Raw genomic sequence first — 14294 nt, 5'->3', positions numbered from 1 at the left:
TCATCCTCTGAACTTCAGTGATGGACCTGGACCTTCAGACTCAAAGTAAGAGACCTGATCCAAACCTGTGACCTCCAAACTGTAACTGTGTTTAATATTGAGGTCACTTCCTCCCTCTGGTGTTTAAATGTAGTTTTCTCATGACAGTTGTTAGACTCCAGGGATTATTACATATGCCCTCTGCTTCATCCAATGATTTGAAACAGGAAGTTTTCCTCTTTGTTGAACATTGTGAACATTATGAACATACAGACATTCAGCTGGTGGATATTAAAGGGACAGGAGGAAACAAACTGTTCAGCTGTGGAAGACTATTTTTATCATCCAAGGACGAAACACAAACCTAATACGGTAACTTAATAACGTTACAGATATTAAGTTGAATTGAAATGATTAGGTGTAAATGTCAATTGAACCTTGGTTTGGTAATAAATCAAGTGTCTCCCTTGATGTGGACCTGAGCTACAACAACCTGCAGGATTCATTCATAATGTTGTGTCTCCTTCCTTCTCTCTGACTGCTCTTCACTCCTCATGTTTCTACAGCACAACCATCATTCACTGCTAATTCAGATGGAGCTTTATTGGTTCATTCAAACACAGTGAAGGTGTCAGTGCTGTTTCAGCTCAGGAAACACTTTGTTTTAAACTTCAGCTGCTGAAGTTTCCAGGTTGTGGTTTAGATATTTCCTACAGTCACCTGAAGGCAGCGCAGTGTTGGTTCTTCCTGGACTGGGTGTCAGTTTGAACACAACTCAGTCAGTGAGTCAGTTTGAACCAGAGTTCAGGAGTGAGGAGTCCCTCTGCTGCTTCCTGCTGTTTGGTGACACCTGGTGGTGATGGAGAGAACTGCAGCTGTCACACCTGAACCACACCTGAACCACACCTAAACTACACCTGAACTACACCTGGACTACACCTGAACTACACCTGGACTACACCTGGACTACACCTGAACCACACCTGGACTACACCTAAACTACACCTGAACCATACCTGAACCACACCTGGACTACACCTGAGCTACACCTGTGTATCAGGAACTAAAACTCAGAACAAATGTTTATATGTTTCTTATCAGAGTTTAAAAACATTCAGACATTTAAATCCAACAGACTCTGATCTGTGGTTTTCATCATTTCACTGTTTTATTTTCAACCTGTCACTCAAACTCTAAACCAATCACCATCATGATGACATCATGCAGCTGCTGTGATGTCATGTCAACCCTGAGACCTCACACAGCGACTCCAGCAGCTGGAAGTAGTTGTACTTGATGTCGTACTCCATGTCATACCAGAAGTTCACTGCAGCAGAGAGAGAATAAAAGTACAGAGTGAGGTCACTGAGTCCAGGTGAGACAGACTGGGACAGGTCACCTGCTGCATTCAGGTGTTGCTGTACCTGCGATGCAGCCGTGTGACTGCTGGACGTGGTGGAACCACAGAGATGGCAGGTACAGCATCTCCCCAGCCTTCACGCTGCAGCGGACCGGCCGAGCCCTGCGGTACTGCGGATACCGCTCCAGGTCTGGGTTCAGGGGGTCCAGAGGGATCCACGGGACCTGAGGAGGGTGGGGGGGTATCAGGGTGAGCTGCAGTGTTTTAATGAGAGCAGGGAGCGCTGAGATTAGCAGACACCTGAACGCACCTTCTCAGAGTCGGCCTGATCGACGACCTCAAACTCACCGTCATCCTTCTGATGGTAAACAGCCGGCTGATACACACCTGACACACACAGATATCGTCGCCATGGTTACTGTGGGTAGATGCAGGGTTGTTACTATGGTTACCGTGGGTGGATACAGGGTGGTTGCTATGGTTACCGTAGGGGATGAAGGGTCGGTCTGTGGGCGGCAACAGGAGGAAGTTTTTCTCTCCAGAAATCACACAGTAAAGATTCTCATAGTGATCTTTGTGCACTGAAACACACACACACACACACACACACACAGTTTATACACTGCAAACACAGCATGTGGCTGGTGTGTTGTGTGGAGTTTAGGTCTCACTGGAGGTGACGGCGTTCGCTTCTCCGAGCCAAAAATTCACAGCATCAGGAAACTTTCCTAAAAGAAGAAAAGAAAGAAAAATAAAAACACTTGAGTGTAAAAATAGAAACTAAATAAATATAAAACAGTGAACTCACCGAGCGCCGCACTCATCCACGGAACATGAGACTCCACATCGTCTGTGAGCTCAGGAAGCTCCTGCAGCAGGTTAGAGCACTGCTTCTGAACATACAGCACCCCACACTGCTGCACCTGGAACACACAGAGAGACAGAGACAGAGACACACACACACAAAGACAGACAGACACACAGAGACAGAGACACACACACAGAGACAGACAGAGACAGACAGAGACAGAGACACACACACAGAGACAGACAGAGACAGAGAGAGACAGACACACACAGAGACAGAGAAAGAAACACACAGAGAGACAGAGACACACAGAGACAGACAGAGACAGAGAGAGAGACACACACACACAGACAGAGAGAGAGACAGACACACACAGAGACAGAGACACAATAAGAGGTCACACAGTAACAGCAGCAGTAACAGTAACAGCTCAGGTGTGTCTCACCTTCCCCTCGATGACGTCGAGAACAGAAGAGAAACTCATCTGTCTCTCCTCAGGCATCACGAAGCGATCGCCACTGACAGCATCAGCGTAGCCGTTAGGTGTCACCGCCACGCTGATGACCTTTGACCCCACCTTCCTCCTGCCCACAGGAAGCAGAAAGTAAACCCACCTGACCACAGAGGAAGAACGGTGCAGGTGTCAGTGGGCGGGGCCTCCTCACCTCAGGTACTCTGGCGTCCACCTGCTCAGAGCTGGCCAATGGCTGAAGGCGTTGCGGATGATGCAGGGTTTGTTTGGACCAATCCAGTCGCGGTAGAAGTGCAGAGGCTCAGGTGGTTCGTCCAGGTACGGCACCGATCGGTTCAGATACAGATCTGTAATCAATAATCAATCAGCTGAGTCACCGGTAGTACTAATGGTGGTTATTGTACTAGTAGTACTAGCAGTATTAATTAAACTGTTAAACTGGTAGTAATAGTATTTGTAGCAGTAGTCCAACTGGTGACAGTGGTCAGAGTAATGTGTATGTAGTACTTTGTATCAGCAGTAGTGTAAGTAGCAGTAGGAGTAACTTATAGTACTAGTACTGGTAGTACCAGTAGAAATTTAGGTAGAAGTAATACCATGTATGCAGTACTTCTATCAGTAACAGCACTAGCAGCTGTAGTGGTAATGGTAGTATTACTACAGTCCTGTCAGTAGTACTAATAGTAGTGTAGTATTACTAGCAGTATTAATGGCATTACTGGCAGTAGTATCAGTAGTATTAGTAGCAATAGTAGCAATAGTAGTAGTAGTAGTACTGCTCTGACCGTTAGAGAAGGGTTAACCCTAACCCTAACCCTAACAGTAGTATTAATAGTAGTAGTAGTTGTAGTAGCAGTAGTAGTAGTTGTAGTAGTAGTACTGCTCTGACCGTTAACAGTAGTATTAACAGTAGTAGCAGTAGTAGTAGTTGTAGTAGTAGTAGTACTGCTCTGACCGTTAACAGTAGTATTAACAGTAGTAGCAGTAGTAGTAGTTGTAGTAGTAGTAGTACTGCTCTGACCGTTAACAGTAGTATTAACAGTAGTAGCAGTAGTAGTAGTTGTAGTAGTAGTAGTACTGCTCTGACCGTGAGCCTCCAGTGAAAACTCGCTCAGTCGTTTCTTCACTGGCTCCATTGAGTCTCATTACAGCTGATCTCAGGTCAGTTAGAATCAGACTACTTTTATTTTCTGTCCGCTCTTATTTCGCCAACAAATCATGCTGCCAAGCTACTTTGTTTACATCCTGTGCGCATGCGCAGAGCTTCCGCTCCTGTTGTGTTTGCAGAGCAGACCGCCTCCTGCTGGACGGAGGATGAACTGCAGCTGCAGGAGGTCAAAGAACTGACTGCAGGAAAATGTTGAAATGATTCAAATGAAACACATCAGACACGTGTTTGGTTCTCTACGTGAAAAATAACGTCGTCAGCTAATTTTTACTAGTTAATAGTAGTGAATCTAAACTAGTTAATCTTTTTACTGTGTAGAAGTTCAATTAATAACTTCATATTTCACACAGTGACTGAAACTGCTGGAGGAAAAGTGAAGGTCGATTATAAAGAGAAGACTCAGGTAAAGTACAGTGAGTAAATGTACTTAGTTACTCTGTGCCTCTGCCTCAGGTGTGTGAGTGTGTAATGAGTTCAGAGTCATATCAGTGTGGATTGGATGCAGCTGTGCAGCTCTGCCTGGACCCAGGTCCTGGAAGGTCCTGGAAGGTCCTGGATCAGGTCAGCTGGTTCTTCACTCATGGATGAGTCGGCGTTGGAGCGTTACTTTGATGACTCCATTGCAAATGTGAGTACAGACTGTGAGGCTGCCGCTCTGCTTTATTTAAAGACTCACCTGTCACCTGTTACCTGTGTGTGATGTCACAGGAGGGAACTGTTTGAGACTAAAGATAAAGTTTGATCTGTAGCTTCAGATTTTCTTAGCTGACATGGAGTCAGATTATTCTGAGTGATTCAGGTCCTGACAGTTCAACACTTTACCTGATTCAACACATCACCTGTCACCTGGACAGAGACAGAGAGTCTGAGGAGCTTCATCCTCTGGGGATTTAAATCTGACCACTTAAAATAAAACCTGAATTGAATGAATTTTATATTTATTAGAATTGAACCTGTGGCAGTTTGCATACGTAGAGACAACCAGGTAGAAGTGACACTCGTCCTGAACACCTGAAACCTGCTGTGCTCATCCTCAGGGAGTTCATATCTAACTCAGGTTAAATCCAACATGGAGTCTGATTTCCTCTTGCAGGACTCCAGCTTCATGTTGGGGGAGGAGCTGGGCCTCCAGAGCCCCACCTCCTCCCTGCAGGACTCCTCTTACCTGTCGATGAAGGCGGGTCCGAGCGGAGATCTGGGGGCGGAGCTGGACCTGAGTTTTCTACCTGATGACCTCAGCACACAGGATGACACAGGTATGACATCACTTTTCAATAAACTTTATTGAGCAGCAGCGCCCCCTGCAGCCAGAAGGACCAACTCATCTGATCTGACTCATCAGAAATGTTGGGTTTGATCCTTTCAAATGTTGTTATTTATATAGTCCACAGACACAGAGGTGCAGTTGGTTAACATGTCTGAACCTCAGTCACAGCAGATCCAGGGTTAAGGACTCAGGACTCAGGACTCAGGGTTCAGGGTTCAGGACTCAGGGTTCAGGACTCAGGGTTCCTCTGGTGCCTCTGGTTTCAGCTGAAGCAGCACAGACTCAGGCCTCAGTTCTGGACGAGTCTCAGGACAGCGGCGTCTGTCTCGACTACAACTCCCAGGATTCCACAGCAGCTGACCCCCAGCAGGGGATGTCTTCATTGGGACCGGGAACTGGCACCTCCCCCTTCTGTCCCATGACCCCTATGACCCCCATGACCCCCATGACCCCTGTGACAGAGAGGTCAGGAATCATCCCACAGTTACAGTAAGATACTGATACTTCACCTGTACTACTGATACTGCAGTACTGATACTTCACCTGTACTACTGATACTGCAGTACTGATACTGTGTATCTGCAGGAACATAGTCTCCACAGTGAACCTGGGTTGTCCTCTGGACCTGAAGTTCATCGCTCTGCAGGCGAGAAACGCAGAATACAACCCCAAGGTACTGAACCTCTCTGTCTCTGTCTCTCTCTCTGTCTCTCTGTCTCTCTGTCTCTGTCTCTCTGTGTCTCTGTCTCTGTCTCTCTCTCTGTCTCTCTGTGTCTCTGTCTCTGTCTCTGTCTCTCTGTGTCTCTGTCTCTCTCTCTGTCTCTGTCTCTCTCTCTGTGTCTCTGTCTCTCTGTGTCTCTGTCTCTCTCTCTGTCTCTGTCTCTCTCTCTGTCTCTCTGTCTCTGTGTCTCAGTCTCTCTGTGTCTCTGTCTCTGTCTTTCTCTCTGTCTCTCTGTGTCTCTGTCTCTGTCTCTCTGTGTCTTTGTCTCTGTCTCTGTCTCTCTGTGTCTCTGTCTCTCTCTGAGGTCATGTCTTTGTGTGTTTCAGCGTTTTGCTGCCGTCATCATGAGGATCCGTGAACCTCGAACCACAGCTCTGATCTTCAGCTCAGGGAAGATGGTCTGTACCGGAGCCAAGAGGTCAGTCTGTCCTCAGCCTGTCCCCAGCCTGTCCTCTCTGTCCTCAGCCTGTCCCCAGCCTGTCCTCTCTGTCCTCAGCCTGTCCTCAGTCTGTCCTCAGCCTGTCCTCTCTGTCCTCAGTCTGTCCTCTCTGTCCTCAGTCTGTCCTCTCTGTCCTCAGCCTGTCCTCAGTCTGTCCTCTCTGTCCTCAGCTGCTGTTGATGTTACAGGTGTCTGAGTGCAGGTGTTCAGGGTTTGATGTCACCTCAGAAATAGGAAACTTCTGCTTCTCTGCTGCTCGTTTACACAGGAACCGACCAACAGGTCCAGGTTTCTGTTAGTGTCGGACCCCAGAGAGAAGAACCTCACAGGGTTTTTAAAGTCCAGGTTCAGAGTAGACCCAGGTGACAGGTTGCTGTCAGGTTTCTAACCCTTGTCTCCTCTCTGGCTGTTGGAGTGAGGAGCAGTCGCGGCTTGCAGCCAGGAAGTACGCCCGCGTGGTGCAGAAACTTGGTTTCCCTGCTCGCTTCCTGGACTTTAAGATCCAGAACATGGTGGCCAGCTGTGACGTCTGTTTCCCCATCAGACTAGAGGGACTGGTCCTGACCCACCAGCAGTTCAGCAGGTACAGACACAGACACACAGAGAGACTTAGCTTAGCTTAGCACAAAGACTGGAAGCAGGGGGAAACTGTTAGCCTAGGTCCTGCTCAGTCAGTCAGGTGAAACAGACTCACACACACCTGTCAGATCGATCAGTGCTGACTCATGACTTTACTCCTCTGATCAATAATCAGTCATTGTTAACGTCCATCCTGTGGTCACACAGGTTTACCTGTGAGGTCAAACCAGGGGTCAGAGCTTAGCCAATGTTAGCTTAGCCTCTGTTTACTTATCACCTGCCACCAGTAACTAAATCAGGAGTAATCAGAGTGCATGAGTGGTGCCCAGAGGACGAATCCGACCAGGTGAAGACGTTCTGAGTTCAAATCATCTTTCTGTTTGAATCAGTGAATAAACCGTTGTTTCCTCTTTATTTAATCACAGTTATGAACCTGAGCTGTTTCCAGGTCTCATCTACAGGATGGTGAAACCTCGGATTGTCCTGCTCATCTTTGTGTCTGGGAAAGTTGTTCTGACCGGTAATAACACTCCACACAACAACTACAGCTAACTCTTCATTTTAATAATGCAGATAATTATTATCACAAAATCAGATCTAATAATTAGAAACCAACAGGTCCAAGTTTTGATATCAGATGATCTCTTGTACTGATGAGATAGATTTGTTTTTCTCCTGTTGTTAATAAAGTTGTTATTCGGTGGTTGTGTTAAATTCCAGGAGCTAAAGAACGAGCTGAGATCTATGAAGCGTTCGAGAACATTTATCCGATCCTGAGAGGCTTCAGGAAACAGTGAGGACAGCACTTCAGTTCATCTGTAAATAGACTGAAAACTGGATTTTATTTTGTGTTACTCATCAGAGATGTGGATAGAACAAGAGTCACCTGTTTGAATGTTTTCCCAGCCTGAAAGAAAATAAAGAGATGTCAGGTTTCCAAATGACTGCAGAGAAAACTTCATGTTTCCTGTTGATTAACATCAGAACTGAACAACAAACAGTGACTGAGCAGTTAGAAAACAGACCTTTGATATGAATGACTCCGTGACTTTAATCTCAGTATTATCTCTGTCTTCAGGCAAATCTAAATGTGACTGATCTCTGAAAATTAATTTAAAATAATTTCATCTAAATAAGGAATTTAAAAATATATTATGAGGTCGTAAAACCCGGAAGTGTTTCCCACCGTGACCCTTCAGGGACTCCGTAAGTCATTTGATTTAAAAACTGAAAACTTTGATTCAATGTTATAATTAGTGAGTTTGAGAAACTAATAAACATTTCGATATTTAATCTGTCATGAACTGACGTCAGTGTTTATCAGGTCTAATCTCAGAGCATTAACTCCGCCCACAGCGAATACGTCATTACATAAACAAACCCGTCACGTTTTCAGCGGAACCGGAAGTGGCGGATTCATCGTCTGCTCATCAAAACAACAACATTTGTGTGTCCGGTCGTTTTCAGCGGAGAGCTGTAACAGTTCAGAGGGTTTAAGGGTCAGAAGAGCCGCATGGAGCCGTAGAGAACCGAACCGAGCCGAGCCGAGCCGAGCCGATCCGATACTATCTTTAGATCTACTGTTAGCTTAGCCGGTTAGCTGAGCTCCTCTCCATGGCGTCCTCGGCGGGACTCCCACCGCTCGGCCCGGACCGAGCCGCTTCATCCTCCGGCTCTCATTCCGGAGCCAGACCGCCTCTCCGGCCCCACCACCCCCACCCGGCTCACTCCACCCCGGGCTGCGTTATGGTGGAGTCGGTGGACGACGCGGAGGGTCTGTACGTGGCGGTGGAGCGGTGTCCCCTATGCAGCACCTCCCGCCGCAGGCTCACCTGTGCCCGGTGTGTCCAGGCCGGGGACTTCGTGTATTTCGACGGGAGGAACACGGAGAGGTAAAGTTCAAAGTTTGGTCCTGAAAACTTCACATTCCAGCCTGTGCTCCGCTGTTTTCACTGCCCGTGCCGAACCTCCATAGGCAGATGTGAAAATGTTACTGTTGACCGCATGTTTGCACACACTCTGAATCTGTCAGGTTCTATTAAGGTGTGGAAATAAAATATGAACCTCTTTACAGTTCGGCATAAATGTCAGTACAAATCTACAAGTTTTCTGATTTGACACCGCTGTCTGGTGGAAGCTGAAAGTGACTCAGGTTCACCAGTGATAAAAGTTGGTTATTTTTTGGAAATAATCACTGACAGGTGTATTAAATACACGCCGAATAGAAAAGTGAATCATTCTGATGTTAAATTAAAATCATGTAAATATATGTGTTTTCTTTTTCGGCTGTAAATCCACGTTGATTATTTGTGCTTTTATAGATGGAGGTTTCTCTTGCTAACGTCAGATCCAGTTTTACAAACGAATACAGTTTATCTTAAATATTTTTTTTAAATAAAAGCAGCAAAGACCAGTGAATAGATCATCTGTGCACTACAGCGGGTCATTATTTCAGTTCGGGCTAGTTAGCATTAGCACCTAACAGTCCTCGGTCCCAGCAGCGGGGTGTGAGGCCAGGTTTTGTTAGCTGGTTAGCTTGTTAGCCTGTTAGCTGTGTTGTTGTGTTTTTGTGTCCCAGCTGCCGGTTTCCATCAGGTTTATTAGCTGTTAGCTTGTCTCCGCTGAGTCAGCCTGGAACCTGGTGTTAGTTTGGCTAGGTTAGCTGCTCTGCTACAGTTACACAACATGTCAACCCCCAAAATAACTTTGTCCTCGTAGTTTTCATGTCAGCGGGTTGGTTTCCCAATCTGTGCTCCGGGGACGAACAGAGGACCAAATCAGCAACCGTTCAGTTACTGTGGAGAGTTCAGTGTGTTATAGAAGTAAGGAGTTCAGTGTGTTTTCTTACTGATGGTATTTTGTGTTTGCAGATACATAGAAAAGTTGGAGCGGCTGAAGAAGCTGAAGGAGGAGAAGGAGCAGCTGCAGCAGAGGTGATGGAGCTCTGCAGTCACACACCAGTTTACAGCAGCTTCACTGACGCTGACATTAACATCAGTACTGATTAAACTCTGCTCTGGATAAATAAGTTAATGCTGTTGCTCAGGTCTGTGTCAGTGACGTTAACTCCTCTCCTCACAGAGTGATCCAGGCCATGGACAAGAAGCTGCAGGCAGATGAGATGGTGAGTCTGTGACATGAAGCCTGTTAAAATCTTTTGTCTGTTGCTGGTTGTTAGTGATGTGTCCGGCATCAGTCGAGGGTGTTTCTTTTCTTTGGGCTGTTCAGAGTCAGATGTGATGTTTGAGCAGCTCGGTCCTGATGAGTCCTGATCTAAACCCTCATGTTCACAACAACTGAACCACTGAGGCTTCAGTCTGAGGCTCCACAGAGGAACCTCATCATGTTTAGACTTCAGATGTTTTTGGGTGGCGGAGGGAACACAGATGACAGAGTGAAGACGATGATTAAAAGCTGAGCTCAGAGGCTGAAACTCGTCTGTCATGTTGACACTCCTGAACCAGCAGACAGACAAACTGACAAGCTGCTGTCTCCTCAGAAATGGAAGGTCATGTCGTGTAAGATGAAGATCGAGCAGCTGAAGGAGGCGGTGGCCTGGGGCAACGAGGAGGTGAAGAGCGGTGAGTCCGTCTGCAGGGTTTAAACTCGCTGTGGTCACATGACGACCTCTGTCACACTCTCCTCCTCCTCCTCCTGCAGATAAAGAGCTCCTCCTGCGCTCTCAGGAGGAGAGTCAGCGGCTGCAGCGTCGAGCCGGACGTCACCAGGAGAAACGGGACAAAATCGAGCGTCACAACCGTCGTCTGGGCGAACTGCTGGAGAGACGCAGCCGAGAGGTGCAGAGCAGACTGAGTCAGCTGGCTGCTCTGAGACGAGAGCACATCCTGGAGCTCACTACACACATCTTCCCCACACAGGAGGAGAAACAGGGCAGCAGGTGACACACCTGACCTCTGACATCACACCTGACCTCTGACCTCTGACATCACACCTGACCTCTGACCACACACCTGACCTCTGACATCACACCTGACCTCTGACATCTCACCTGACCTCTGACATCACACCTGACCTCTGACATCTCACCTGACCTCTGACATCACACCTGACCTCTGACCTCTGACATCTCACCTGACCTCTGACCACACACCTGACCTCTGACATCACACCTGACCTCTGACATCTCACCTGACCTCTGACATCACACCTGACCTCTGACCTCTGACATCACACCTGACCTCTGACATCACACCTGACCTCTGACATCACACCTGACCTCTGACCTCTGACCTCTGACCACACACCTGACCTCTGACATCTCACCTGACCGCTGTCATCACACCTGACCTCTGACCTCTGACGTCACACCTGACCTCTGACATCATACCTCACCCCGAGTGTAAAGTGTAAACCCTGGTAACTTGTCCTCTGCCCCTGTGTTTGTGACTCAGAGACCCTGCGGATGTGGTGGCGGAGTGTGACCCGGCGCTGACCTCCAGCACGGTGAGCGAGCTGGCCGAGGCTCGGAGGACGACCTACCTGTCAGGGCGCTGGATCTGGGACGACCAGAACGGAGAGACCAGCATCAGCATCACGGGCCCCTCCGTCACTCTGCCCAGCAATGGAGACTGCTCCGCCTACTACAGCTGGGTGGAGGAGAAGAGCACCAATCAGGGCCCAGGTGAGGGGGGGCGGGGCAACAAAATACGAATCAGTAGTAGGTTTACTTTGTTTGCACTGTGACCTCTGACCTCTACCTGCTGCAGAGCTGGACCACATTAACCCGGCTCACACCATCAGTGCCGCTCTCTGCTACGCCACACAGCTCGTCACCATCCTGTCTCACATCCTGGACGTCAACCTGCCCAAAAAACTCTGCAACAGGTAGGACACACCTGCTGCTGCCTTCACTTCCCTCTGTGCTGTCAGGAGATCAGAGCGTCAGGTGTTTATCTGTTTGTTTGTCTGTGTCTGTTCTCAGTGAGTTCTGTGGAGAGAACCTGAGCAGGTACCGCTTCACCAGAGCTCTGAGCAAACTCAACACCAACATCCTCCACCTCTGCTTCTCACAGGTCAGAGTGTGACACACACACACAGCAGCTCTCTGCTCCACACGACCTCTCAGATTCTCAGCTACAGAACCAATAATAACAATAACAGCAGAAAGAATTCAGCTGCAGCTTCACAGACAGAAGTCAATTTCATTTAAACCACTGATTATATTTCATATTCATAATAATGATTTAAACTTGTGTGTGTGTGTGTGTGTGTGCAGCATGTCGACAGTGAGAAGCTCCACCCTCATCACACTCTGAGGAACATCATGTTTCTGGTTTCCCCCGACAACGACAACCTGGGCAGGTGAGATATACCTATATGACGTGTTCAGACCAGAGGAAGGTTTCAGTTTGATGGACTTACCTGTGACTCAGCGTTACCTGTTTTGTTCAGGACGGGGCCGTTCGAGGTGAGTGCTGACCTGGAGGAGTCGATGGAGTTTGTGGAGCCGGAAGCGGCAGGGCCGGCAGAGGAGAGCGGGGACGAGGCGGTGACAGACGAGGAGACAGACCTGGGGACAGACTGGGAGACGGTGCCCAGTCCACGATTCTGTGACATCCCATCACAGGTAGAAACACCTGGATCACCTCAGACACATCACTGTAGAGGTCAGGGTGAAAATCAGCTGATTCAGAGTCCAAACATCAGTCCCATGGTTTACTGACGAGCTGTTGATCCTCTGGTTCAGTCTGACGTCAGACCTGCAGTGCTGTGTCTGTGGTTGGAACAGATCTGATCCAACCACAGACACAGCACTGCAGGTCTGGAGCCTCTGAGACCGAACAGGCAGATCATCTCTCATGACGGCAGAACGCTGCACTGAAACACCACAGGCTCGAGGTGTGTATCCAGGTGTGTATCCTGCAGGTGAACCACAGGTGTGTGCTGTTGGTGCTGATCAGTCTAAAACCTGGTTTTATGGTGGACGTCAGCAGATGTTTGTGACATGTTGTTTTGTGAGGTAAACTCAGTGCTCCTGCCATCAAACATCATCATCGACAGTAAACTTCCTGCTTCTGAATCAGCTGATGAAATGAGTTCAGTTGTTGACTCACCTGCTCTGAGGTCGCACCTGGTGGAAGTTCAGAGAAATATTTCACACAGTCACCAACTGGACTCCTTTCTCTTCTCCTCCTCTTCTTCCTACAGTCCATGGATCTTTCCCAGAGTGCTTTGCAGGTGTCCCAGCCCTCTGCTAACACCGGTGGGATGATCTCGTCTGCTGCTGCATCCGTCACCTCCTGGTTCAGAGCCTACACCGGCCAGCGCTGACCACTCCGGACTCAACCGGACCGAACTGGACCTTCCAACATGGACCGACCTGGTTCAGATCTGGACTCCTGGAGGTCTCAGACTTTGGGCTGGTTTGGAACTCAGTGGACTGGGGTCAGAGGTCAGCTGGTAGAAAGCTCTGAACAACACAAGTCAGACTGTGACATTTCTGTTTCTGAAACACTGAAGGACTTGATTCTGTATAAAACAGCTTCAGTCTGTGTGGAAACATGTGATGACTGGTTGATGAGACAGTGAACACATCGTTGATGTTCAGTCTGAGCTGCACATTATTGATCTGCTCTGACTCTGATCTTCTCCTGAGATGACATCTCGCTCTGTGGGAGCAGCCACTGTCTGGTTGTTCACTGTTGTGACTGAGTGGAGCGTCTTCCCAGAGGATCTCTGGTCGAGTTCAGACAGATGAGGAGCTGCTACCTGCAGGTTTCTGCTCTCAGCTCTGATGTCAGCACTGAGCATTAACAAACATCTGCTCATGAACCAGTTATTACATGTCAGTCAGTTTATCTGCAGATTATTTTTGGACTCATTAAAGAAGGAAACAGTGAGTAAACGGTGATGTCTTCAGACTCAGACAGAGAAGAATCAGATCTCCTCGTTGGAACCAGCAAAGTTTTTTAAATCCACTGAAACGGGGATTTTTTGTCGGTTATTTCACAGTTGCAGCCGGACTCTGCTCCTCAGTCTCTGCTTTTATTTCCTCTTCTGTTAGTTTGTGTCGCTCTATGACAACAGTAAAAAACTGATGATCAGACAAACAAACAGTGGTTACCATGGTGATGACACACTGTTTACACGCCTCAGTGGAACCAAATGTGGAGAGAATCCAACACAACAAGAGGCTGAGTGTTCACACCGTTAAAACCAGAGTGAGTCTGGTTCAGTCTGAATGAAGAAGATTTAGTTTAAATAAAAATCTGATGTTTTATCTTCAGGATCCTGAGACTGAAGCTGAATGACTCTCTGAGGACTGATCCTGGATCAGGTCTGACGTGTTTCCTCCTGTTTAGGTGTTTGAACGTCTGAAAGTTAAAATAAAATCTGTTTTCTGGTTTTGGACACTGAAGATTTTCAGCTCAGACTTTTTCTATAAATCAGAAGCTCCTCGTGATTTCATCTTCTGTCTGAGAGAAAACACTGTGTGTATATGTGTATATGTGTGTGAGTGTGTGCGTGTGTGTATCTGTGA

At 47.7% G+C, this 14294-nt stretch overlaps 3 protein-coding genes across 6 annotated transcripts; 2 read left to right on the top strand and 1 right to left on the bottom strand.

Moving 5' to 3' along the window:
- Nucleotides 1–1123: 1123 nt before the first annotated feature.
- jmjd7 (jumonji domain containing 7) lies at nt 1124–3887 on the bottom strand. 2 transcript variants are annotated; one of them, XM_051069619.1, is made up of 9 exons: nt 3641–3887; nt 2813–2966; nt 2593–2731; nt 2148–2262; nt 2011–2067; nt 1825–1920; nt 1650–1726; nt 1404–1563; nt 1124–1306 (listed from the first exon to the last, which is right to left on the bottom strand). In XM_051069619.1, the coding sequence occupies exons 1-9, from the start codon at nt 3753–3755 to the stop codon at nt 1218–1220; spliced, it is 1002 nt and encodes a 333-aa protein (XP_050925576.1). In that variant the 5' UTR covers nt 3756–3887; the 3' UTR covers nt 1124–1217. The 2 variants fall into 2 exon arrangements, with proteins under 2 accessions (XP_050925576.1, XP_018530306.1); XM_018674790.2 differs by having other exon boundaries at nt 3707–3886.
- Nucleotides 3888–4016: 129 nt separating this feature from the next.
- tbpl2 (TATA box binding protein like 2) lies at nt 4017–7800 on the top strand. Of its 3 annotated transcripts, XM_018674789.2 has the most exons (9): nt 4017–4190; nt 4293–4415; nt 4881–5043; nt 5321–5543; nt 5640–5727; nt 6102–6193; nt 6630–6797; nt 7219–7313; nt 7514–7797. In XM_018674789.2, exons 2-9 carry the CDS (start codon nt 4368–4370, stop codon nt 7588–7590), a joined length of 954 nt encoding a protein of 317 aa, XP_018530305.1. In that variant the 5' UTR covers nt 4017–4190; nt 4293–4367; the 3' UTR covers nt 7591–7797. The 3 variants fall into 3 exon arrangements, with proteins under 3 accessions (XP_018530305.1, XP_018530304.1, XP_018530303.1); XM_018674788.2 differs by lacking the exon at nt 4017–4190 and having other exon boundaries at nt 4235–4415; nt 5321–5519; nt 7514–7800; XM_018674787.2 differs by lacking the exon at nt 4017–4190 and having other exon boundaries at nt 4236–4415; nt 7514–7798.
- A 383-nt stretch (nt 7801–8183) lies between these two features.
- Nucleotides 8184–14171, top strand: atg14 (autophagy related 14). Its single transcript, XM_018674786.2, has 11 exons — nt 8184–8685; nt 9664–9726; nt 9875–9917; nt 10293–10374; nt 10454–10691; nt 11206–11435; nt 11521–11638; nt 11736–11826; nt 12030–12115; nt 12206–12380; nt 12962–14171. Exons 1-11 carry the CDS (start codon nt 8408–8410, stop codon nt 13082–13084), a joined length of 1527 nt encoding a protein of 508 aa, XP_018530302.1. The 5' UTR covers nt 8184–8407; the 3' UTR covers nt 13085–14171.
- Nucleotides 14172–14294: the final 123 nt, after the last annotated feature.

Source organism: Lates calcarifer, unplaced genomic scaffold (genome assembly GCF_001640805.2).
Source record: "Lates calcarifer isolate ASB-BC8 unplaced genomic scaffold, TLL_Latcal_v3 scaffold_58_123, whole genome shotgun sequence".
Classification (NCBI taxonomy): Eukaryota; Metazoa; Chordata; class Actinopteri; family Centropomidae; genus Lates; species Lates calcarifer.
Note: the sequence above shows the minus strand (reverse complement) of the source record. Positions and strands in the feature narration are given on the sequence as shown.